The sequence below is a fragment of the Salvelinus alpinus genome, chromosome 29, assembly GCF_045679555.1.
Source record: "Salvelinus alpinus chromosome 29, SLU_Salpinus.1, whole genome shotgun sequence".
Taxonomy (NCBI): Eukaryota; Metazoa; Chordata; class Actinopteri; order Salmoniformes; family Salmonidae; genus Salvelinus; species Salvelinus alpinus.
This window is the reverse complement of record NC_092114.1, coordinates 24,816,111-24,842,937: the sequence shown is the minus strand read 5'-3', so window position 1 is coordinate 24,842,937 and position 26,827 is coordinate 24,816,111. Positions and strand designations below refer to the sequence as shown.

At 43.2% G+C, this 26,827-nt stretch overlaps 1 protein-coding gene across 2 annotated transcripts in view; it reads left to right on the top strand.

Annotated features, from left to right (window-relative positions):
- Positions 1 to 26,827, top strand: part of LOC139559367 (CUB and sushi domain-containing protein 3-like) — a 700,638-nt gene that overhangs the window by 410,322 nt on the left and 263,489 nt on the right. For both annotated transcript variants that reach the window (XM_071375335.1, XM_071375334.1), the window contains exons 16-21: positions 302 to 440; positions 719 to 906; positions 1,373 to 1,561; positions 4,757 to 4,873; positions 6,034 to 6,249; positions 16,864 to 17,052. In XM_071375335.1, coding sequence (XP_071231436.1) covers positions 302 to 440; positions 719 to 906; positions 1,373 to 1,561; positions 4,757 to 4,873; positions 6,034 to 6,249; positions 16,864 to 17,052 — 1,038 coding nt within the window. The remainder of the gene's footprint in view (positions 1 to 301; positions 441 to 718; positions 907 to 1,372; positions 1,562 to 4,756; positions 4,874 to 6,033; positions 6,250 to 16,863; positions 17,053 to 26,827) is intronic.

The following is a 26,827-nucleotide window of genomic DNA, read 5'->3' as shown; positions in this document are numbered from 1 at the left end:
TCTATCTGACTTCCTGTCAGTCATTCACCCTGCTCCCCATGGCTCCTAATGCTGTGGTGACATCACTCATATGGGCAGGGTAATAAAGAACCTCATGTCTGCTTAGCTGCCCTTGTAACATGTACAGTATGCTATAGGCCACTGTTTTTTAGATGAGCAAATAAGGCATTTTTAAGTATTTTTGTTAAACAGGAAGAGGTGCCAGGTCAATATAAAAAGGCAACAACACCAATAAACTTAAGAAAATGTATTTTCTCTCTCTCTTTCTCGCTCGCTCTCCCCCCTGTATTCTTCTCTATAGCCCCCTGCGGAGGCCACTTCTCCTCTCCCAGTGGGGTGATCCTGTCCCCAGGGTGGCCTGGATACTATAAGGACTCCCTCAGCTGTGAGTGGGTCATCGAGACCGAGCCCGGACGCTCCATCAAGATCACCTTTGACAAGTGCGTGTCCATTATATCAATAAAGTTACTCTATTTTATGAGCACTTTCTAACTGTTGAATACGCAGAATGGATTTCTACATCAATGAAGGCACTTATAATGGAATGGTGTTGCTTATTTATTGCGTATTTTTAAAGAGTCTCCTTTCAAAGTTATTTTTAGTGCAGTAGTAGGCTTAATCAATGTTTATGCAACTGCACTACTGAATATGTTTTATCACAAGCAAATCAAATTCGTGCATTTCATAATTCATAATTCCCCCTCTCTCAATGGTCCAGGTTTCAGACAGAGCTGGGCTATGACTTCCTGGAGATCCACGATGGGCCCAACCTGCTCTCTCCTCTGGTTGGCTCGTTCAACGGTACCCAGGTGCCCCAGTTCCTGTTCAGTAGTACTAACCACCTGTATATGCTATTCACCACCGACAACAGCCGCTCCAACAGTGGATTTAAGATCATCTACGAAAGTAAGTCTAGTAGCCGAATTGTTCCTGGTCAGGTCATGTGGTCAGGAAAAACTCCTACAGATGTAAGATCTTAATATGAGCCAGTTTTCTGCAGCAGGAAAATAATCCTGCAGCAACAAGAAACTTGAATTATTATGTGGATTATAATTAATGGACACTTTTGTAGTGGTTGATACATATTCTGTAAGGGAAAATCAAGTCTGAAATTTCAAAGTAGAAATGAAACATTTCAGAAGCCTTTTTAAACCTCAAATACAATACAGGTTTAAAATGTCCTTTATTGAAGGAAAGTTCTCCTGCAACAGGGTGATCAAATTAAGATTCTACACCTGTAGCCCTACCCATAGTTTTAACTTATAACACTCCTGAACTGTTACAGCTCTGTTTGTGTTCTCTGTATGAGATATTTGATGAAAGTCAATTGCTTTGTTATTACCTCATAATATATCTAACATTTTGTCCTTAGGCGTGACGGTGGACACCTACTCCTGCCAGGACCCGGGATTCCCGGTCAACGGATTGCGTTACGGTCAAGACTTCACCATTGGTTCAACCGTGTCATTCGGCTGTGACCCTGGATACAGACTGAGCCACGAAGAACCGCTCGTCTGTGAGAAGAACCACTGGTGGAGCCATCCACTGCCCACCTGTGATGGTATGGACCAGTTAAAACTAGTTTAAACAAATTAAAATCAGTTCAAACCAGTTTAAACCACTTCAAATTGGTTCAAAATTAATGTGTCCACATCCAGTGATTTTCAGGTGCAGGATACTGTACAAAAGCCAAAGTCACGAACTGCGGAAGCATTCTACAGTTTGCATGTATCTTTGTTTTTCATGGTATGGATTGTAGCCATGGTGACCAAGACTGTGGCAGATTTGCACTTGCCTGGTTACCAGGTCTGTTTGTGTGTGAGTTATTATTGATATAAATGGTTTTACCTTTATTTAATCAGGGGAGCCCATTGAGACCAGGGTTTCATTTTCAATGGTGCCCTGAGGACAACAAATTCAACACAAACAAAAACACAAACTACATGTTACAATTTAAAAAAACTACAATTTCAACACCACAATAAATGTTTACATTTATTTTGAAAAAAAAATATTCTCATTTAACAAATTCATTAAACTGCCCTCGCGGCACCAGGGAATCAAGACACAGGGAGTTCTGCAGGTTATTACAAAAATGGTGGCCATTAAAACTGAAGGCGGATTTACCTAATGATTTATACTCATCTGTCATGATTATTGTCATCCTGAACACATAAGAAGTGGGCTAAAGCAGGCGTTTGCATAGTACATACAGTATCTGATCATTAGGCTACTGCTCTAGAGTCTAGACCAGGACTCTCCAACCCTGTTCCTGGGTTGGAGTTAAAACCTACAGGAGGGCATCTCCAGGAGCAGGGTTGGAGTTAAAACCTACAGAATGGTAGCTATCCAGGAACAGGGTTGGAGTTAAAACCTACAGGAGGGCATCTCCAGGAACAGGGTTGGAGTTAAAACCTACAGAATGGTAGCTATCCAGGAACAGGGTTGGAGTTAAAACCTACAGGAGGGCATCTCCAGGAACAGGGTTGGAGTTAAAACCTACAGAATGGTAGCTATCCAGGAACAGGGTTGGAGTTAAAACCTACAGAATGGTAGCTCTCCAGGAACAGGGTTGGAGAGCCCTGGTTTAGATCGACAGTATGTGCAATATCTTGATCTATCACTTTCAACAGGCATCAATTAGTTTAAATATTCTCTCATATGATATGGTACCAAACTGCCTATTGACAAAACCGCTGTAAGATTGAATTGTGTTATGCATGAGTGACGAGATATTTACAAGAGTGGTCCTTAAATATTAAAGCCAATGACAGTTCGTGTAAATTGGCTACTTGGTTAAAGAGGAACCACCCCAGCGACTCTGGGGCTAACAAAGTCTTGTTGCTTGTTCGTCTCTCCGTGTTTTGACTTCAGAGATCTATTTCATTTTCCAGGGAGTAAACAAATCTAAGACAATGCAATTCAATGCCAGGCCATTAGGCTATCAATTTGCTGTGATGGCTCCTCTGCCTGATAGGAACTGATATTCTCACCAGATTAGGGATCCGGGAGCATCCTTTACCTGCACTCTAGCTTGTCATTTTACCTCCCATGCCTCCTAGTCATCACTAGTTACCCCAGCCCCAAAGTCATAAACCCAGCCTATTTCAACAATTTATCTTCTTAAAATGTAATTTTAAACCTAAACCTAACCTTAACCCTAACCTTAACCCCACTGCTAATATTATGCCTTAAATGAATAACAAAAAGCACATTTTTGTTTTCATGAATTTATACGATATAGACAATTTTGACTTTGTGGCTGTGCTATCTAGTGGACCTAAGTGGAATAAGGAGGGAGGATGTAGTCCCTGTTGCAGAGCATTCAAATGAAGGTCCTGATATTACTGTTACCAGCCTCCCCGGGAAAAGGTCTATGCTGAGGGCCTCCCGGGTGGCGCAGTGGTCTAGGGCACTGCATCGCAGCACTAGCTGCGCCACCAGAGTCTCTGGGTTCGCGCCCAGGCTCTGTCGCAGCCGACCGCGACCGGGAGGTCTGTGGGTTAACGCACAATTGGCCTAGCGTCGTCCGGGGTTAGGGAGGGTTTGGCCGGTAGGGATATCCTTGTCTCATCGCGCTCCAGCGACACCTGTGGCGGGCCGGGCGCAGTGCGCGCTAACCAAGGGGGCCAGGTGCACGGTGTTTCCTCCGACACATTGGTGCGGCTGGCTTCCGGGTTGGAGGCGCGCTGTGTTAAGAAGCAGTGCAGCTTGGTTGGGTTGTGCTTCGGAGGACGCATGTCTTTCGACCTTCGTCTCTCCCGAGCCCGTACGGGAGTTGTAGCGATGAGACAAGATAGTAATTACTAGCGATTGGATACCATGAAAATTGGGGAGAAAAGGGGGTAAAAATAATAAATAAATTTAAAAATTTAAAAAAGGTCTATGCTGAAATGTTGATATGCAAGGTTCTATGATATTGAAATTGAAGGCAGGTCATGTCAAAATGAAACATCTTTTTCAGTTCCTTTCATGTTCAGAAGGAGAGAGTGGGAGAAAAAGAGTGAAATAATGTATAGAGCGAGATGTAAAGAAAGAGAGCAAAGTGAGGAACACAATGAGATGTATGTAGTTGTCCAGATTTCCCTGTTTGAATGAAGTGCTTACTAGTAAAGAAGTTGCTCCATTAATTATTGATACAGCGCTACATCTGTCTAGGACAGATACATGAAAGCACCAGCTACTCTTCCTGGGGTCCACACAAAACATGAACATGACATAATACAGAACAATAATAGACAAGAACAGCTCAAGGACAGAACTACATCCATTTAAAAATGGCATACATAGCCTACATATCAATACATGCACATAACATATCTAGGTCAAATAGGGAGAGGCGTTGTGCTGTGAGGTGTTGTTTTATCTGTTTTTTTAAACCAGGTTTGGGGTTAACTTGAGCAATTGGAGATGGAAGGAAGTTCCATGCAATCATGGCTCTATATAATACTGAATTTTCTTGAATTTGTTCTGGATTTGGGTACTGTGAAAATACCCCTGGTGGCATGTCTGGTAGGGTAAGTGTGTGTGTCAGAGCTGTGTATAAGTTGACTATGCAAACAACTTGGAATGTTAAACACATTAACGTTTCTTATAAAAAAGAAGAATTGATACAGTCAGTCTCTCCTCTACTTTTAGCCAAGAAAGACTGGCATGCATAGTATTGATATTACTGATTACAGTGAAGAGCACTGTTTCTGTTCTCTGCAAAAACATGGACAATAAAGTAAAGTGTTTCCCCCTCTTTGTCCCCCAGCGTTGTGTGGAGGAGACGTGCGAGGGCCCGGCGGCACCATCCTGTCCCCTGGATATCCTGAGATGTATCCCAACTCACTAAACTGTACTTGGACGGTGGAAGTCAGCCACGGCAAAGGTAAGCCTGGGTTATTAACTACTACAATCATATGTATAATGGAATGTGACACTTCATAACTGATATAGCTATTCTGCCTGAAGATATATAACATATAAATAATTAAATTAAGCGAAAACACACTGCATCGCAGTGCTAGCTGCGCCACCAGAGTCTCTGGGTTCGCGCCCAGGCTCTGTCGCAGCCGGCCGCGACCGGGAGGTCTGTGGGGCGACGCTCAATTGGGCTAGCGTCGTCCGGGTTAGGGAGGGTTTGGCCGGTAGGGATATCCTTGTCTCATCGCGCTCCAGCGACTCCTGTGGCGGGCCGGGCGCAGTGCGCGCTAACCAAGGGGGCCAGGTGCACAGTGTTTCCTCCGACACATTGGTGCGGTTGGCTTCCGGGTTGGAGGCGCGCTGTGTTAAGAAGCAGTGCGGCTTGGTTGGGTTGTGCTTCGGAGGACGCGTGGCTTTCGACCTTCGTCTCTCCCGAGCCCGTACGGGAGTTGTAGCGATGAGACAAGATAGTAATTACTAGCGATTGGATACCATGAAAAAAATTGGGGAGAAAAGGGAATAAAATGTAAAAAAATATTTAAAAAAATATATATAAAAAAAATAATTAGGCGAAAACAGGCAAACAATCCGTAAAAATGTTGATATTGTTTAATTATATGTGAATGAATAAACAGCTGAAGAATGGACTCCTATTCCTTTTATCAGCAAGCTGGTAAAAGGCAGTGTGGGAATGGAATGGACATGAATGCAGATTCACTGTATGTCCTCTTCCCAGCCCAGCCCATCTTGCTGAAATATTATTATAATACAGGACTCTAGGTTGAGAGTAATGAAAGTTCTTTGGAATTTTAATTTCCCATGGCTGCTAAGATATTCAATATGGACTATCATTATGTTTCTCTGAATAATCACTCCGTATTGAAATGCAATCCTGCCCCCCCTCCCCAAAAAAAGAAAAAGAAAACCCAGAGCCTTCTTTTTTATATTAACTGACCTCACCTTTGAATGTAATGAGATGAAGTTCTCTCTCCCTCCACTTGGCTGTTCTCCTCTCAGATTAAACCGTCGTTTCAATTGAACTTGATAATTTCATCAGGGGAGGTTGACAGGTAGCTTGAACCATATTATTGGCTGTTCTCCTCTTGACTTGGTTTGTCCCAATAGGAGTCCAATTTACCTTCAACACCTTCCACCTGGAGGATCACCATGACTACCTGCTCATCACAGAGAATGGCAGCTTTGTCCAGCCCCTGGCACGGCTAACGGGTAACGAGCTGCCCTCGCCCACCAACGCAGGGCTCTACGGGAACTTCAAGGCCCAACTGCGCTTCATATCAGACTTTTCTATATCCTACGAGGGATTCAATATTACCTTCTCTGGTGAGTAGGAGTGTGTGGGTGGGTTGCTATTGGTGTGTATGTTTTTGTGTGTCCATTCAAGAGCAGCCTCCTCAACGCTTGCTTGTACGTGTACGTTTGCGTGTTATTACCATCTACCAGTGGACTGGACTGAGAGCTCCTTTCCCTCTAGCTTCACATGCCTCCAATGTTCGGTCCAGTGTTCGGTCCAGTGTTCTGTCCAGTTCTCTGTCCAGTGTTCTGTCCAGTGTTCTGTCCAGTTCTCTGTCCAGTGTTCTGTCCAGTGTTCGGTCCAGTGTTCTGTCCAGTGTTCTGTCCAGATCTCTGTCCAGTGTTCTGTCCAGTGTTCTGTCCAGTTCTCTGTCCGGTGTTCTGTCCGGTGCTCCGTCCGGTGCTATGTCTGGTGCTCTGACATCCCCTCTTAGGCCTACCTCACCCCAGACCAACACCTTCGATAATTGATGGGGAGAAAAAAATCATCCTTTCATTTAGCCATCCCTGAAGTTTTTTGAGGGTCATATACATATAGTTGAAGTCAGAAGTTTACATACACTTAGGTTGGAGTCATTAAAACTCGTTTTTCAACCACTACACACATTTCTTGTTAACAAACTATAGTTTTGGCAAGTCGGTTAGGACATCTACTTTGTGCATGACACAAGTGATTTTTCAACAATTGTTTACAGACATATTATTTAGCTTATAATTCACTGTATCACAATTCCAGTGGGTCAGAAGTTTATATACACTAAGTTGACTGTGCCTTTAAACAACTTGAACAATTCCAGAAAATTATGTCATGGCTTTAGAAGCCTCTGATAGGCTAATTGACATCATTTGAGTCATTTGGAGGGGTACCTGTGGATGTATTTCAAGGCCTACCTTCAAACCCAGTGTCTCTTTGCTTGACATCATGGGAAAATCAAAAGAAATCAGCCAAGACCTCAGTTTGGTTCATCCTTGGGAGCAATTTCCAAACCACGTTCATCTGTACAAACAATAGTGCGCAAGTATAAACACCATGGAACCACGCAGCTGTCATACCGCTCAGGAAGGAGACGTGTTCTGTCTCCTAGAGAAGAACGTAATTTGGTGCGAAAAGTGCAAATCAATCCCAGAACAACAGCAAAGGACCTTGTGAAGATGCAGGAGGAAACAGGTACAAAGTTATCTATATCCACAGTAAAAAGAGTACTATATCGACATAACCTAAAAAGCCGCTCAGCAATGAAGAAGCCACTGCTCCAAAACCGCCATAAAAAAAGCCAGACTACGGTTTGCAACTACACATGGGGACAAATATTTAACTTTTTGGACAAATGTCCTCGGGTCTGATGAAACAAATATAAAACTGTTTGGCCATAATGACTATCGTTATGTTTAGAAGAGAAAGGGGGAGGCTTGCAAGCCGAAGAACACCATCCCAACCATGAAGCACGGGGGTGGCAGCATCATGTTGTGGGGTGCTTTGCTGCAGGAGGGACTGGTGCTCTTCACAAAATAGATGACATCATGAGGATGTAAAATTATGTGGATATATTGAAGTAACATCTCAAGACATCAGTCAGGAAGTTAAAGCTTGGTTGCAAATGGGTCTTCCAAATGGACATTGACCTCAAGCATACTTCCAAAGTTGTGGCAAAATGGCATAAGGACAACAAAGTGGGCAGAACTGGAAATGCGCGTGCAGGCAAGGAGGCCTACAAACCTGACTCGGTTACACCAGTCAGGTGGAATGGGCCAAAATTCACCCACCTTATTGTGGGAAGCATGTGGAAGGCTTCCCGAAACGTTTGACCCAAGTTAAACAATTTAAAGGCAATGCTACCAAATACTATTTGAGTGTATGTAAACTTCTGACCCACTGGGAATGTGATGAAAGAAAGAAAAGCTGAAATAAATCATTCTCTCTACTATTATTCTGGCATTTCACATTCTTAAAATAAAGTAGTGATCCTAACTGACCTAAGACAGGATTTTTTTACTAGGATTAAATGTCAGGAATTGTGAAAACTGAGTTTAAATGTATTTGGCTAAGGTGTATGTAAACTTCCGACTTCAAATGTAGATATTGTAGCTTAAATCAGAAATGTCCTTCAGGATGTCATCCCTTCTGAGATTTAAAGGAGAAAGATGTTGACAAGGTTTGTTGACAGTGTTTTAACAAACAAATAGGGATGACCCACTGGGCACAGACGTCAATTCAACGTCTATTCTATTTGGGGAGTGGGGAGAAAGTTTTGATCCAAAGCCATAACGTGCATGAATAATCTATTGACAGCTACTGACACAAACTCAGTTAGTCTGACTTAGGCCGTCATTGTAAATAAGAATTTGTTCTTAACTGACTTGCATAGTTAAATAAAAGTTCAATTAAAAATTGTAATTAACCATTTACATTTAAAAGCCATAAAGTCATCAATCAGTTAATAGCAAACGTTTATATTGTTCCTCGCTTTATCGTTTTCTTTTTTGAGTATGCACTGTTGTCAAACAAACTCCATCAATTTGAGTGTAAGTGTAGATGACAGGAACACTACTCATGGAAAAGTTTCACTTGACATTGTATTATCATGACCTTCTTGATATGACTTGGAGTATGCACTGCTGTCAAACAATCCTCATGAATAAACATGAGATGTGGATGGGATGTGTTGACGTGTTGATATGGATATACAAGGCTTGTGACAGGTAGTCTGCATCAGAAAATGGCACCCTATTCCCTTAAAGTGGAAATCAGCATTAGAAACAATAACAAAGCGTCCTCCCCGCTCCTGTTTTGGTAACAAGCTGAGGGACCATGTTAACCATGTTTTGAAGCTATATTGTGTTTGTTTACATTTACTTTCATTACAAAAACATTGGAGTAAAAGAAGGTCAAAATTGGTTCTTTTTTAGTTTGTAGTTTTTTTTACCCCTTTTTCTCCCCAATTTCGTGATATCCAATTGGTAGTTACAGTCTTGTTCCATCGCTGCATCTCCCGTACGGACTTGGGAGAGGTGAAGGTCGAGAGCCGTGCGTCCTCCGAAACACAACCCCGCCAAACCGCATTGCTTCTTGACACAATGCATGCTTAACCCGGGAGCCAGCCGCACCTTTGTGCTGGAGGAAACATCATTCACCTGGCTACCGTGTCAGCGTGCATGCACCTGGCCCGACACAGGAGTCGCTAGAGCGCGATGGGACAAGGACTTCCCGGCCGGCCAAACCCTCCCCTAATCCGGACGACACTGGGCCAATTGTGCGTTGCCTCATGGGTCTCTCATGGGTCGCAATCCAGGATCTGTAGTAACAGTGCCTTAGAACGCTGTGCCATTCAGGAGGCCATATTTTGGGTTTTGATGGGGTACAACAGTTGAACTAAGCTCACAAGACATTTATTAGTTATATTCTTGAAGAATCAAGTCCAAAAATGGATGTAGCAACTGCTGATTTCCTCTTTAATAGTGCAAAATATTACCAGATCCTATGGGCCCTGGTCAAAAGTAATGCTAATACACTCGTTCAAACAGACGTCACAAACACACACGCACACACACACACGGTATCCCCAAAGCAATACCAATGTAATGGCCATGGTGCGTTGTCAGACTGCAAAGAGACATGGAGTTGCTTACATCAGTCCCTGTCATGGTGCTCTTCGAATTCGCTACAGTGTTATCCTCAATCCCCTGCATATGGCAAGACCTTGCATAGTATATTTTAGGGAGCTAGGCTAGAAACCTATATGTTGAAACAGAAGGTTCACTTACAAATGTGCTCATAATGGCATGGTGTTTTATGTAGGCTACACTTCTAATGATTACTATCTTGTAAATGTAAGTCACTGACTGCATGGAGAAGGATTGCGTGTCCATGTCGGGCTCAAGGGCTGCCCCCAAACCCCTGTCTTGGACCTTGCATAGCCACGGGGCAAGGGGCAGGTGTTTGGGTAAAGCCCCATCTGAGACAAGTCATTTTACGTTCTATTATTATAACAGCCAACAGGTCTAGCCACTAGCCTCTATAAGGTAAACACGTGGTAGCCTAAATTAACGGTATAGCTGAGACAAATAACCTATAACGGAGACGATGCCCCTGTTTTGGGATAACCTATGCATTCTTCATTCCTCCCATCCTTGAAGACATTACAAATAGATGGATAGTGACAGGAGATATTACGCTAGGCTACGAACCAAATCATGTCAGATCAGTGATTATTTCTTTATAGCCTATATAGCCTATCATAATTTATCTAATAGGCCTATATTTAGATTAATAATTATTTCAAGAAAGGGAGAATCCATCCATGAATATATTCAAACAGCTCCTCAGATTAGCTGCTTTGTGCATGCAAAAGTGGTCCTTGAGTTGCCTCTCCTCCCACAGACACGTTTGCGTAAAACCCCTGTTTCATTGTTTATTCCTCCAGCAGCCGTTTGGATAATTTACTTTCACTTGCCCTCTGTAACGTATGATTAACCTTCAGGTTAGGGTACTCAATCTAGTGGGCCACTATAGGTTTATAATGGGCTGCAAAATAGCGGTGTTGTAGCAGATTTGGAGAGCAGCTTGACGAGGGACACGGACACACGCATAGCCCTCCACCAGGATGCCAAGATACTTTGTTTTATTGGGTGTGCAGACATAGCCTACTGGCCTATAGTCGTTAGAAGGATAGTTACAATAACGGGGGAAATACTACTGTTAGTAATGCACCATGGATAAGGTTGTGAATAGTTGCCATAATGCGCAGATTTTTTGCAAGATGTTTGCCTAGGCTACGCAGCAGAACGTTGTATAGCGAATACAGTGACAAGACAGTTGTGCAAATAATGCACCATGGCCGTTAGAAGAGTGTATGCCAACAGTCTGAAAATGCCAGTGGGAACTTGGTGTGTGTGCGCGTGCGTGTGTGTGTGTGTGTGTGTGTGTGTGCGTGTGCGTGTGCGTGTGCGTGTGCGTGTGTGTGTGTGTGTGTGTGTGAGATGTTTTAGGTCATTAAATTGATAAGCGTGAGTGAGCAGTGACGCCTGTTTGAACAACTGTATTAGATCATCATTGCAGTGGCGGTCAGTGCCGTATAAGATGAGGGAGGACAATATTATTTCTATTATAGTATATTGGATGACTGTCATTCATATTCCATTCAACGAGCTCAATGTAACATTCATTCATTCATTCAGTTACTACATGATACTCAAATTTTCCCTGTACCCATCATGAGGTTGCTACAACCTAGCCTATAAATGAAAGTTTACACCGTAGGTCGAGAGAAATTTGAGTAATCAAGGTGACAGAAATTGACCCTTTCAATATCGCCTTGCACACTCTTGCCTGCATCTATCTGATCTAGGGTGTAAGCATTAGTCCACCAGTTGCAAACGAGGGTTTCTATTGGACAAATTCAGGTATGTTTAACCCCGTTTCATTCAGTTTAAGAAACATTTTTCAACAGAATCGAGCGAATTAATATAACCCTGATCACACGCAAACACAGTTCACTTTCAAAGCAGCCACATAAACTCAGCAAAAAAAGAAACATCCTCTCACTGTCAACTGCGTTTATTTTCAGCAAACTTAACATGTGTAAATATGTGTATGAACATAACAAGATTCAACAACTGAGACATAAACGGAACAAGTTCCACAGACATGTGACTAACAGAAATTGAATAATGTGTCCCTGAACAAAGGGGGGGGTCAAAATCAAAAGTAACAGTCGGTATTTGGTGTGGCCACCAGCTGCATTAAGTACTGCAGTGCATCTCCTCCTCATGGACTGCATCAGATTTGCCAGTTCTTGCTGTGAGATGTTACCCCACTCTTCCAGCAAGGAACCTGCAAGTTCCCAGACATTTCTGGGGGGAATGGCCCTAGCCCTCACCCTCCGATCCAACAGGTTCCAGACGTGCTCAATGGGATTGAGATCCAGGCTCTTCGCTGGCCATTGCAGAACACTGACAATCCTGTCTTGCAGGAAATCACGCACAGAACGAGCAGTATGGCTGGTGGCATTGTCATGCTGGAGGGTCATGTCAGGATGAGCCTGCAAGAAGGGTACCACGACGTAGGATTTCTTCCCTGTAACGCACAGCGTTGAGATTGCCTGCAATGATAACAAGCTCAGTCCGATGATGCTATGACACACCGCCCCAGACCACGACGGACCCTCCACCTCCAAATCGATCCCGCTCCAGAGTACAGGCCTCAGTGTAATGCTCATTCCTTCGACGATAAACGCGAATTCGACCATCACCCCTGGTGAGACAAAACCGCGACTTGTCAGTGAAGAGCACTTTTTGCCAGTCCTGTCTGGTCCAGCGATGGTGGGTTTGTGCCCATAGACGACGTTGTTGCCGGTGATGTCTGGTTAGGACCTGCATTACAACAGGCCTACAAGCCCTCAGTCCAGCCTCTCTCAGCCTATTGCGGACAGTCTGAGCACTGATGGAGGAATTGTGCGTTCCTGGTGTAACTCGGCAGTTGTTGTTGCCATCCTGCGCCTGTCCCGCAGGTGTGATGTTCGGATGTACCGATCCTGTGCAGGTGTTGTTACACGTGGTCTGCCACTGCGAGGACGATCAGCTGTCCGTCCTGTCTCACAGTACGGACATTGCAATTTATTGCCCTGGCCACACCCGCAGTCCTCATGCCTCCTTGCAGCATACCTAAGGCACGTTCACACAAATGAGCAGGGACCCTGGGCATATTTCTTTTGGTGTTTTTCAGAGTCATTAGAAAGGCCTCTTTAGTGTCCTAAGTTTTCATAACTGTGACCTTAATTGCCTACCGTCTGTAAGCTGTTAGTGTCTTAACAACCGTTCCACAGGTGCACGTTCATTAATTGTTTATGGTTCATTGAACAAGCATGGGAAGCAATCTTTGAAAGACAGGGTCCTGAAAAAGGGACATTTATCTTTTTGCTGAGTTTACAAACAACATGATCTCTTTGATCGCTGTATAATTCCTACTCACATCTATGCTCTCCCCTCCTCTCACCTTTTCCCTTCGCTTGTGGACATCAGTGCACAACATATCAGGTCTGTGACCAGGTGAAAAAACCTTTCCCAGCCAAACCTTCATATCATAACCGCTACACACAGCCTACATCATTGTCACCATAGCTAATGTCATATTCAACATAGCTACTTGAACTAACTTGTTAGTAAACCCGCTACAATCATGCAGTACAGTATACAGTCAGCAAGCAGTTTAGCAGTTACACAGGTGGGCCCCGGTGGCAAGAAATTAATAAAACCAAAAGCTTACCTTGACTTGGAAGATTTCCAGTGTTGGATAGCCATAGCCAGCCAACTAACATAGCATCCCTCTCTGTTTGAGCCGGGTGTTTGAGTAGGCTAAACTAGCTAGCTACATTCGCTAGCTAAGTAAGTGAAAGCAACAAAAAAATACTACTAAATATAGCTCTCTCTCACTCACTCGCTTCTCCATTTTTGAGGAAATGAATTTGTACAAACTGTTAAAATATTGTCTTTCTCTTTGAGTCAACTACTCACCACATTGTATACACTGCAGTGATAGCTAGCTGTAGCTTATGCTTTCAGTAATATATTCATTCTCTGATCCTTTGATTGGGTGGAACACATGTCAGTTCATGCTGCAGGAACTCTGATAGCAGTTGTCATGATTACTGTGTAAGTCTATGGAAGGGGGTGAGCTCCACGAGCCACCTAGGTTTTGTATTAAAGTCAATGTACCCAGAGGAGGACAGAAACTAGCTGTCCTGCGGCTATACCCTGGCACTACCCTACGGTGATGTTGAGGCTACTGTAGACCTTCATTGAAAAACAGTGTGTTTCAATAAATGATTTGGTGACGTTAATATATTTACTATACTTTTATCTAAAAAGGATAACTTTTTTAATGTTTTACTATTTTTATTTTTATGAAATTCACTGAGGAGGATGGTCCTCCACTTCTTCCTCTGAGGAGCGTCCACTGTTAGAGTGATGGCCATTTGTTTGTTTTGCTCCTACTTTTTACCGCCCACACACACACACACACACACCTGCATACACACACCTGCATACACGCACGCACGCACACACACACACACACACACACACACACACACACACACACACACACACACACACACACACACACACACACACACACACACACACACACACCTGCATACACACACACACACACACACACACACACACACACACACACACACACACACACACACACACACACACACACACACACACACACACACACACACACACACACACACACACACACACACACACACACACACACACACACACAGGAGTGTTACTACATTACATACTGTAGAAACACATGAAGTATAGGCCTATCTGTGCACATTAAACAGTAATTAAAAACAGATTCCCACTAGGACCATGTGATATTGGAATATAGGGCTTTTTAACACAACAAAGCCAAATACTGTAAATGAACTGAAAGTATTGATGTACCGCTAATGTGTGTTATTGAACTACAAACATCTTATACCTCAAAATACATCTGCAAGTAATCTCATCTTTGATTTTCCTACACAGTAAAAAAAAAAGCCTGGTTTGAAAGGCCTTCGATTTGTTTGAAGCTCAAACTCGGGGCTCGGTTGAGATAATCTGATATCATTCAGAGGAAATGGTTCCAGAAACTATTCACCCTGTTCAGATGAAAAAAATCTCCAAGTACCACCGCCCCTCGTGTTTTATTTTTCTCTGCCGTACTTATTAACTTGCCACAACTTCTCTTCCTGTTCTTTACAACTTGGAGTAGCCTATGTACTGCATTCAGTCAAGCCCTGTTGAAGTGAATGTATATTAAAGGTGACTACGCTGTTTCAAAGGTTTTCATTTACATTTTATTAACACTTTATTATGCACTGGAATGTCAATTACATTATTGATCTTGTTTATGTGACATGTTTCATCTCCTTGTTCTTTGGAGTACAAACATACAGTGAGGGAAAAAAGTATTTGATCCCCTGCTGATTTTGTACGTTTGCCCACTGACAAAGAAATGATCAGTCTATAATTTTAATGGTAGGTTTATTTGAACAGTGAGAGACAGAATAACAACAAAAATATCCAGAAAAACGCATGTCAAAAATGTTATAAATTGATTTGCATTTTAATGAGGGAAATAAGTATTTGACCCCCTCTCAATCAGAAAGATTTCTGGCTCCCAGGTGTCTTTCATACAGGTAACGAGCTGAGATTAGGAGCACACTCTTAAAGGGAGTGCTCCTAATCTCAGTTTCTTACCTGTATAAAAGACACCTGTCCACAGAAGCAATCAATCAATCAGATTCCAAACTCTCCACCATGGCCAAGACCAAAGAGCTCTCCAAGGATGTCAGGGACAAGATTGTAGATCTACACAAGGCTGGAATGGGCTACAAGACCATTGCCAAGCAGCTTGGTGAGAAGGTGACAACAGTTGGTGCGATTATTCGCAAATGGAAGAAACACAAAACAACTGTCAAACTCCCTTGGCCTAGGGCTCCATGCAAGATCTCACCTCGTGGAGTTGCAATGATCATGAGAATGGTGAGGAATCTGCCCAGAACTAAACAGGAGGATCTTGTCAATGATCTCAAGGCAGCTGGGACCATAGTCACCAAGAAAACAATTGGTAACACACTACGCCGTGAAGGACTGAAATCCTGCAGCGCCCGCAAGGTCCCCCTGCTCAAGAAAGCTCATATACATACCCGTCTGAAGTTTGCCAATGAACATCTGAATGATTCAGAGGACAACTGGGTGAACGTGTTGTGGTCAGACGAGACCAAAGTGGAGTTCTTTGGCATCAACTCAACTTGCCGTGTTTGGAGGAGGAGGAATGCTGCCTATGACCCCAAGAAACCATCCCCACCGTCAAACATGGAGGTGGAAACATTATGCTTTGGGGGTGTTTTTCTGCTAAGGGGACAGGACAACTTCACCGCATCAAAGGGACGATGGACGGGGCCATGTACCGTCAAATCTTGGGTGAAAACCTCCTTCCCTCAGCCAGGGCATTGAAAATGGGTCGTGGATGGGTATTCCAGCATGACAATGACCCAAAACACACGGCCAAGGCAACAAAGGAGTGGCTCAAGAAAAAGCACATTAAGGTCCTGGAGTGGCCTAGCCAGTCTCCAGACCTTAATCCTATAGAAAATCTGTGGAGGGAGCTGAAGGTTCGAGTTGCCAAACGTCAGCCTCGAAATCTTAATGACTTGAAGAAGATCTGCAAAGAGGAGTGGGACAAAATCCCTCCTGAGATGTGTGCAAACCTGGTGGCCAACTACAAGAAACATCTGACCTCTGTGATTGCCAACAAGGGTTTTGCCACCAAGTACTAAGTCATGTTTTGAAGAGGGGTCAAATACTTATTTCCCTCATTAAAATGCAAATCAATTTATAACATTTTTGACATGTGTTTTTCTGGATTTTTTTGTTGATATTCTGTCTCTCACTGTTCAAATAAACATACCATTAAAATTACAGACTGATCATTTCATTGTCAGTGGGCAAACGAACAAAATCAGCAGGGGATCAAATACTTTTTTCCCTCACTGTATGTATGCTCTGCATTCAAACAAACCCTCATTGAATGTACATGATCCAAAAGTTTGACATGACACCATTTCTCTCCTCCTTCTTCAGAGTACAATTTGGAGCCATGTGAGGACCCGGGGATGCCACAGTTCGGCCAGAGGAACGGCTACAGCTTTGGCATCGGGGACACCCTGACGTTCTCTTGCAACATGGGCTACCGGCTAGAGGGGGTGCCAGAGGTCATCTGCCTGGGAGGGGGGAGGCGCATGTGGAGCGCACCTCTGCCAAGGTGTGTGGGTACGTGGTCACCTGTTTTCATTCCCTTACAACTATTGTTACAATGCTTGTGGTTGATAGGATTTTATTTTATATCTAATTACAGTGATTCTCAGTGATGGGCTTTCTGAAAACCTTACTGTCAAAATCCTTTTGGGAGGAATTATTGAGGAAACAAAGACGGAGGTAGCAAGGATTTGACAGATAGTAAGGTTTCCAGACAAAGCCTTGCGCCTGCATGTTTAGTCTTAGCTAAGTGAAATCACACCTGATTCAGCTAATTGATTGATCTTCAAACAACAACTTGATTAGCTGAATCAGGTGTTTCACTGCTGAGCTGGGACAAAACCTGCAGTACTCTGGCTCTCCAGGGGCATGGTTGAGGATCACTGGTCTATATTGTTCACCATGGACGTTTCCTTGCTTGTTGAGCTCTGAGCACTGAGAAGGAGTAGGGAGGGCATACACTCTTAAAACATACAGGTTCCAGTTAAAACCAAATAAGTTTCTTCAGAGCGATCACATAGGGGAGCCATTTTAGGTTCTCCGAAGAACATTAAATGGGATGGTTATATCCATGAGTGTTAATTTAACTCTTTACAGTGTTACTCGAACTCTTGACTCAACACTAGAAATGTTACACTGAAAAATCAACACTAGTTAACACCAATGTGTTGTATGCTATGAAAGGGACACATCTGAAGGCTTCCATACATTTCAATAACCTTTTAGAATTCTGAAGAACCGTCGATGCTACGTCAAGGACCCCCCACTTAACTCAAAGGTTCTTTGTCAGGCAAGAGTTTTCCAAAGAACCTTAACAGCTGAGGAAGAACCATTTAAGAACCTTTGGTGTTGGGTACTCTGTTTAAGATATGCCACAGTAAACCCGAAGAAACACGCAGAGACAGACAGTCAGGCGGACAGAGAGGCAGGCACACAGCTAGATACATAGAGCCCTGTGTCTGTGTCTGGCTTTCTTGATCCGTCTACATCAAACCCAATCTGCCCCTTGTCCTCTGTCCCTGTAGGGGAGTGTCTCTGTGTATCACTAACAAGCTGGGAGAGGTCAGATGGGTTGTCAACAAGGCTAATGCAAAGAGACTAGCATGACTGTACGCTGTTTAATAGAGATACTGTGGAGTGAGCTATGAATCTCACAGTCACAATGTACCAAGCAAGGTGGTCTGCTACACCACCTATGCAGTGGGGTACCCAGACCTTGGTTCATTGGTATTTTTCTTTAAAGTAGTTTAGCTCCACTTAATTGAGCCATGGAATCATCCCAGAAGTGCACATTCCACCCATCTGGCACTCCAGGCAGGCTCAATCAATCATTCAAAAATATTTGATAAAAAATTATATTTGAATGCAGGTATTTCCCCAGTCTCCTCCTCCTCAGATGAGGTTTCTAGCGCTCTTGTTCCCCCACCAAACCTGCCTCTTCCTGTTTCTACAGTACTTACCGCGGCGTCCTCCCTGGTATGATACCAGCTGCTCGAGGAGAATAGTGATTTACAATTCATGCTGTCATGTGGAGATGTTCCTGGATTGTATCTCTCCGTGCATTCTGCCACACGGAGCCAAGTAAAAGGAATCCAGCAACCGCTAAACATCCATCAAATCCCAGATGTGTCTGAATAAAACACTATCCGCTGGAATTGATCCACACATGTATAATGTCCGGGCCCTAACTGCTGGGCATAAACAGATTAGTAATTATAATAATGGAGAACTTTTCAGATTTTTCCAACGGAGCCCAAAAATAAAATAATTCATGGCTGGGAAGGTCACCAGTAATTTTTCATATTAATTGAAAAATTAATGATATGCATTTGTCAACGCTGTGTGTGCGTGTCGTTTGTTTACTTGCCTTGTTTCTGTCGTTTCATTTTTCATGGTGTTCATTGGTGCCAGATCTGTAATCTTGAGAGTGACTAGAAAAACAAGGCCGCTAATTTGTGTTTTGGCATGACTTTTCAAAATGCCATCAGGTATACTATACGCTTCAGGCGTAGAGTACACAGTGGGCAGTGACAAAAACAAGAATCTGTGCACAGAATACTTTTTGGGATGGTCTATATCCTGGAAGTTTAGCCTTTTATCATCAATACAGTGGGCAATGTAAGCTTTTTGGGAGGCTCAAGGAGTGTGGGATGTGGATTAAAAACCTACAGTGTATGAATCATGTGTGGCAGACAAGCAGTAACACAAGCATCAAGTTTCCCAGCCATCCATCACAAACACCAATTTCTGTATTCACCCCAAAACAAAATGAGTAAATTGTTTAAAAAAATATGTACACCATGCCCTCTGCATTCATGAACGTCCATTTCCTCTTGGCAGCACTGTATATACCGTACAATCCATGCTGTGTGTACATTTTTTAAATCTAAAAGTACAAATCAAACCACCTTTATAAGACATGTACAGATGTAGGATCTAAATTTGATTCCTCTTTTCCTGCACATAATCCACATAATAATTTACATTTCCTGTTGCTGCAGGATTATTTTCCTGCAGTGGCAAACTGACTCAGATTAAGATCCCATATCTGTATCCAACTGTGATGCTTTTACCAAATCGACACATCTGTACTTTCCTTCTCTCTTCAGTTTAATGATATTCTTCGAGATGAATCTCTCCTGACTGTAAAATGTGTCTCCGCTTCCAGTCTGTCTGTTATAGGCACATTCATCACAGCAGGTGGCATTTATAAGGGATGCCATGCCCCTTCCACAGGGTGCAATAACAGTCACGTGATCGCATATTACACAGCCTTTTCCTATAAGGCGAGAGCGTAAAATGTGTCTCCATTTGTTCATTGTTGTCACTAACATCTGACACCTGTTAGAATGGGTGGCAACAAGAATCGGTGCATCACTGTTATAGGCTAGGTTGGTGGATGTGTAATACATTTCCAGTTGAAGTCGGAAGTTTACATACAGTTAGGTTGGAGTCATTAAAATTCGTTTTTCAACCACTCCCCAAATTTCTTGTTAACAAACTATAATGTTGGCAAGTCGGTTAGGACATCTACTTTGTGCATGACACAAGTAATCTTTCCAACAATTGTTTACAGACAGATTATTTCACTTATAATTCACTGCATCACAATTCCAGTGGGTCAGAAGTTCACATACACTAAGTTGACTGTGCCTTTAAACAGCTTGGAAAATTCCAGAAAATGATGTAATGGCTTTAGAAGCTTCTAATAGGCTAATTGACATCATTTTGTCAATTGGAGGTGTACCTGTGAATGTATTTCAAGGCCTACGTTCAAACTCAGTGCCTCTTTGCTTGACATCATGGGAAAATCAAAAGAAATCAGCCAAGACCTCAGACAAAAATTGTAGACCTCCACAAGTCTGGTTCATCCTTGGGAGCAATTTCCGAACACCTGAAGGTACCACGTTCATCTATACAAGCAATAGTACGCAAGTATAAACACCATGGGACAACGCAGCCGTCATACCGCTCAGGAAGGAGATGCGTTCTGTCTCCTATGGATGAACGTACTTTGGTGCGAAAAGTGCAAATCAATCCCAGAACAATAGCAAAGGACCTTGTGAAGATGCTGGAGGAAACAGGTACAAAAGTATCTATATCCACAGTAAACCGAGTCCTATATCGACACAACCTGAAAGGCCGCTCAGACAACTTCCGGTGAAATTGGAGGATGCACAATTCAAATAAATAATCATAAAAATTATGGATATTAAACATTTAGGTGCATACAAGTGTCTTATATTGGTTAAAAGCTTAAAGTCTTGTTCATCTAACTGCATTGTCCAATTTACAATAGGCTTTACAGCGAAAGCATGCCATGCGATGTTTGAGCATGCCATGTTTGAGGACGGCGCCCCACATCAAAATATTTTTCAACCAGCACAGGCTTCATAAAATCACAAATAGCGATTAAATATTCACTTACTTTTTGAAAATCTTCCTCTGATTTGCAATCCAAAGGGTCCCAGCTACAACATGCATTGTCGTTTTGTTAGATAAAATCCTTCTTTATATCCCAAAAAGTCTGTTAAGTTGGCGCCATCGATTTAAGTAATCCACGCATTCAACATGCAGAGAAAGGAATCCAAAAAGCTAATGCTAAACTTTGTTAAAACAAGTCAAAATACATTTCTATTTAATCCTCAGGTACCCTAAAATGTAATTAAACTATAATATTTCATAAGGAAAGAAGTATGTTCAATAGAAAAGCAAAATAAGCAGGTGCGTGTCCTCTTCGTCGCGCGCACAGACTGATTTCCAACTCTGATTCCCAGTACTAAAACTCAAAATTCTTCCTCGTTTGGGAAGAAACAAGCCTGAAACCTTGAACAAATACTGTTGACATCTAGTGGAAGCCATAGGAATTGCTATCTGGGAGCTGGATTTGGATATGACCCTATACATTCCGTTGGAAGAGCATGGGCGATCAAAGATTTATTTTTTCCAGTTGGTTTCTCTTTGGATTTCCTCCTACCATATCAATTGTGTTTTAGTCTCATACATTATTTTAACATTTCTACAAACTTCAAAGTGTTTTCTATCCAATGGTACCAATTATATGCATTTCCTGGCTTCTGGGCCTGAGTAACAGGCAGTTTACTTTGGGCACATCAGTCAGACAGGAAGTTGAGAAAAATAGACCCTAGTCTGAAGAAGATGTATTAATGTGATCATTTTTCCAGGAATGTATTTTTAGAGGAATTGATGAGCCCTCTGATAGACATGGAGTAAACATTTAAGATATGGGCTGCGTCCCAAATGGGTGGTGCCATTTGACGTACCCATCGGTTTGGATAATGGCATTGAGTGTAAGTCTTAGAACACAGACAACAACAATAGACTACTGGTGAATAGAAGGATGCAGGTCCTCTGGAATAAAGCAATAGAGCCCTAAAGTCTGAGTCCCAAATGGACCCTATTCCCTTTATAGTGCTCTACTTTTGACCAGAGCCCTATGGGGCTCTATATAGGGAATAGGGAGCCATTTTAGTGGCATTCTCTGTGTTTATAATGAGGATATCATTTTTTTACTGCTAGCGTACGGCTCCAAAACAAACTAACTAACGAGATAGCCATTTTGGGCCTCATTAGAGAAACCTTCGTCTTGACAACACCACAGATAAGAGAAAGAAGTGACTTGTGTGTTTTGGGGATAGAGAGGAAAGAATGTTGTTTTATTAGATTGAGGTCGATGTCGATCATTTTGCATTGGCCCTAAGGGTGTTATGTACAGGTAACTTCCAAAATAAAGGAAACTACAATATAAAGTAGGGAGGTGGGCCATCACAATCCGCCAGAACAGCTTCAATGTGCCTTGGCATAGATTCTACAACTGTCTTGAATTCTATTCCTCTCTATTGGAGGGATGTGACACCATTATTTTTGCAGTTACCTGTACGTGATAAGCAAAGAGAGAAAGGCCTGAGGGGATATAGATTTTAATAATAGATCTACACATTTTGACAAACTGTGACAGTTTGTCCCATCAGCATTCCACATGGGGTATAGTGTAGACACCAATATTCTCAAATCAAAATGGCCGCCGCATATTTGTCACAAACCAGATATTTCAACTGGTTATATTTGTTGTTTCTCTTTATCCTCTGTGTGCTTTGAAATATCAGTGCTGTGACAGCATGGGTGCTATTGATTCCTACTGTGGTTCCTACTGTGAAGCCTCTCCTATTGAAATGCAATATGAAACATTTAATCTTTACTAGCCATTGGATATTCACATATTCATCGTGGGTAAACAGACACCATTTTGATAAACATTGCTCTGAGGCAGATTGGTATCTCAGTATTTTAGTTCTGACTCAATAAACACAGTTTATTATGACACACACTCACACACACACACACACACATATATTGCCGTCTCATGATCCAATGACTTGTACAGTGAGTATTATCAATTATTAATATAAAGGTATCAATCCTTGATTGCTTGCTATAAAAGCAGGAGGAATATATTGGAGAGAACAGCAGCAGCCTCAAATGGCCAACAGTGGGTTTCAGAATGCTCAGCTCATTGTTCTGTTGTTGTACCAAATACCCCATATAATAACCCACACAGAGATGAACATAATCATTAGCATAGATATTAAACCAATATTTTGACTGTGAATTGGGTCTGAATTTTGATACATTGCTGGGGTTCTTTTTCACCGGCAGGGGACATCCCTCCCTGCAGTTTATTTTATGGCTGTGGTTCTGTTCCAAAAGCCACCATATTCCCCCCATATTCCCTACATAGTTGCACTACTTTTGACCAGAGCTTTTGAGACGCAACCAATGACTCATTGTGATATGGATCGTGTCTGTTCCATCAACTGGTTAATATGCGTTAGCACATCTCTGAGGATGCTGAATACATTTTCCCTTCCATTAGATTAAGTCTAAAGGTGTTCACTCTTTTTGTTCCTGGAATACAGAGACACCAGTAGTCACAATACTATGTTTCCTACCAGTTAAAATGTTAAGTACATTAAAACTACACAGGTCATACCCTTATTGTTACCGTATAATAATGGCTATAAAATATAATTTCATTTATTGCATTTATTTGTTAGGGACAATGTATATCAATCAACATTTCTGGTAATGTGCCAGCTGGCTAGTTTTCAACTGCAGTCCCTGGGAAGGTAGATAAAAGCATTTATACTTCGAACACAATGTTTGTTAAAATCCACTAATGAAATCTGATAGTTTTGGACACTTCTGTCTCAGAGATCAGTGCAGCGACAGGTGCATGGTATCCAGCTGCTGGGATGAAGAGCCAGAATAGACACAGTGGTTTGTTTCCCTGTCTAAAGCCAAAGAGCAGAGAGAGAGACAGTGCCTTAACTGCTGTGTTGCCTGCAGTGTGGTGATGGCTTAAAGAGGATCCTCCACACTCCATCTCTTAATGGCATCGCTTTATCATCGTCTGTAGGCTCCAACAGAGCATACCCCCCCCCCCCCCTTCTTCCATCTTTCGTTCCCTCTCTCTCTCTCTCTCTCTCTCTCTCTCTCTCTCTCTCTCTCTCTCTCTCTCTCTCTCTCTCTCTCTCTCTGTCTCGCTCTCTGTCTCTCTCTCTGTCTCTCTCTCTGTCTCTCTCTCTCTCTCTGTCTCTCTCTCTGTCTCTCTCTCTCTCTCTCTCTCTCTCTCTCTCTCTCTCTCTCTCTCTCTCTCTCTCTCTCTCTCTCTCTCTCTCTCTCTCTCTCTCTCTCTCTCTCTCTCTCTCGCTCTCATGCATCCCAGTGCCCAATTAATTTCACTTCCACCAAACGGCAAAAGATGACTATCTGCATTACAGACCTTAGATACATGCACTACAGTGTACATGTGTGTGCATGCGTGCGTGTGTGTGTGTGTGCGAGTGAACGGTGAAGAGCAAAAAATGAAAAATAACATGAACATGACGCACCTTATCTTTAGTGGCGATGGCGCCAGCAGTGACACTCTACTCATATCTCCCATGATCCTCCCCTTCAACTTGCTCCGTCCTGTTATTCTTCTGGACACATGGTGTGTTTGCCACAATGGGACTGTCCCCTTATCTTCTCTTGACACTCCCAGATAATAAAAGAGGAAGGGGAAGTTAATACACAGACTCTGTCCCAAATCACACCCTATTATCCCTATAGTGCACTACTTTTGGGCCCTGGTGCACTAAAGAAAGAATAGGGTGGTATTTGGGAGGCAGCATGTGTGGAGTAGAGTAGAGTGTCTTCCAGGGTGGTCACTGTGGAGAGACTCCAGGGGGTTGGTGATGTACAGGGAGATACAGGATATGACTGATAGGGTTGAGTGGACTGAATGGGCCTAGAGACCCGGGGGCAGATCTATAGATGACGCCATGAATGGTGAGGTTCAAGTTCAGCGACACATACCCTTTGTAATTAGAACACACACATACACACACTTGCAGCTTTGCTGGCTTGGCCAACCATATATGAGCCTAGCCAAGCATGTAAGCGTGACATTTTTACAGGATGTTTTTAGGGGGCAGAGCATTTTAACTCAGACCACCAACATGCTCTGGGTTTGCAGTATGCACATGCTCCTCCCTCCTCCCAGTCCATGCCCCTCCCTCCTCCCAGTCCATGCTCCTCCCTCCTCCCAGTCCATGCTCCTCCCTTCTCCCAGTCCATGCTCCTCACAGTCCATGCTCCTTCCTCCTCCCAGTCCATGCTCCTCCCTCCTCCCAGTCCATGCTCCTCCCTCCTCCCAGTCCATGCTCCTCCCTTCTCCCAGTCCATGCTCCTCCCAGTCCATGCTCCTCCCTCCTCCCAGTCCATGCTCCTCCCTCCTCCCAGTCCATGCTCCTCCTTCCAGTCCATGCTCCTCCCTTCTCCCAGTCCATGCTCCTCCCAGTCCATGCTCCTCCCTCCTCCCAGTCCATGCTCCTCCCTCCTCCCAGTCCATGCTCCTCCCTCCTCCCTGTCCATGCTCCTCCCTTCTCCCAGTCCATGCTCCTCCCTCCTCCCAGTCCATGCTCCTTCCTCCTCCCAGTCCATGCTCCTCCCTTCTCCCAGTCCATGCTCCTCCCAGTCCATGCTCCTCCCTTCTCCCAGTCCATGCTCCTCCCAGTCCATGCTCCTCCCTCCTCCCAGCCCATGCTCCTCCCTCCTGCCAGTCCATGCTCCTCCCTCATCCCAGTCCATGCTCCTGCTTCCTCCCAGTCCATGCTCCTCCCAGTCCATGCTCCTCCCTCCTCCCACACCATGCTCCTGCTTCCTCCCAGTCCATGCTCCTCCCCTCCCAGTCTCTGCCCATTTTATCTTTGAACAATGATGCAGTAAAAGCATGGCACTCAATAGTGTAATCAGTGTAATCAGGTCAGATTGCATTAAGGCAAGGAGTTCCTTCCTTCTTTATTATTGTAAATGTCAATATGTTTTTCTGTTTGATATTCCATCAAGCCCAGTCCGGGGGGAAATAGAGCTTTAGTATTTTGCTCTGGTGACGTCAGCTAGGCTGTGCCTCTCTCTCTTTCTCACTCTCTCTTAGCATTAAGCAGTTGGATTTTAATTTGGGAGTAAATGGATAACAGAGGATTTTCATTGATTAACATTAGGCAAAAAAAGTGTTGCTCCGGTTTAATGCAACATCCAGGAGTCACACTGTGGGAATTTTGGAAAGGAGGGAGAGAAGAGGGGGATACCTAGTCAGATGTACAAATTAATTAATTTATTTATTTTACCTTTATTTTACTAGGCAAGTCAGTTAAGAACACTTTTTTTTCAATGACGGCCTAGGAACTGTGGGTTAACTGCCTTGGTCAGGGGCAGAACAACAGATTTTTACCTTGTCATCTCAGGGATTCGATCTTGCAACCTTTCAGTTACTAGTCCAATGCTCTAACCACTAGGCTACCTGCCGCCCCAGTTGAATGCCTTCAACTGAAATATATCTTCCGCATTTAACTCAACCCCTGAATCAGAGAGGTGCGGGGGGCTGCCTTTAGGAGAGGCGAGGAAGAGTGATATATGTACTGTGTAGATCTCAGATTGGGATTTCTGTACACAGGAGTGTCGGTAAAGTGTGGTTAAAGCTTTGTTGGTGTTGTCTATCCATTTACAGTGTCAAGCCAAAGTAGAAAAAGTCAAAAACAACTTGAATCCATTGTTCTTTTGGGATCCTCTAAAGCTTTTTGTAGTCTTTGAACAAACATACTGTATCAGGTGGGAAGATTTGTGAGCAGGTTGGGTTTTTGTTTCCTATGTATTTGTGATTATATAAAGCCTATTCACACCAACCGACAGACACGTAGGCAAACACTCATGCATGCATACACACACA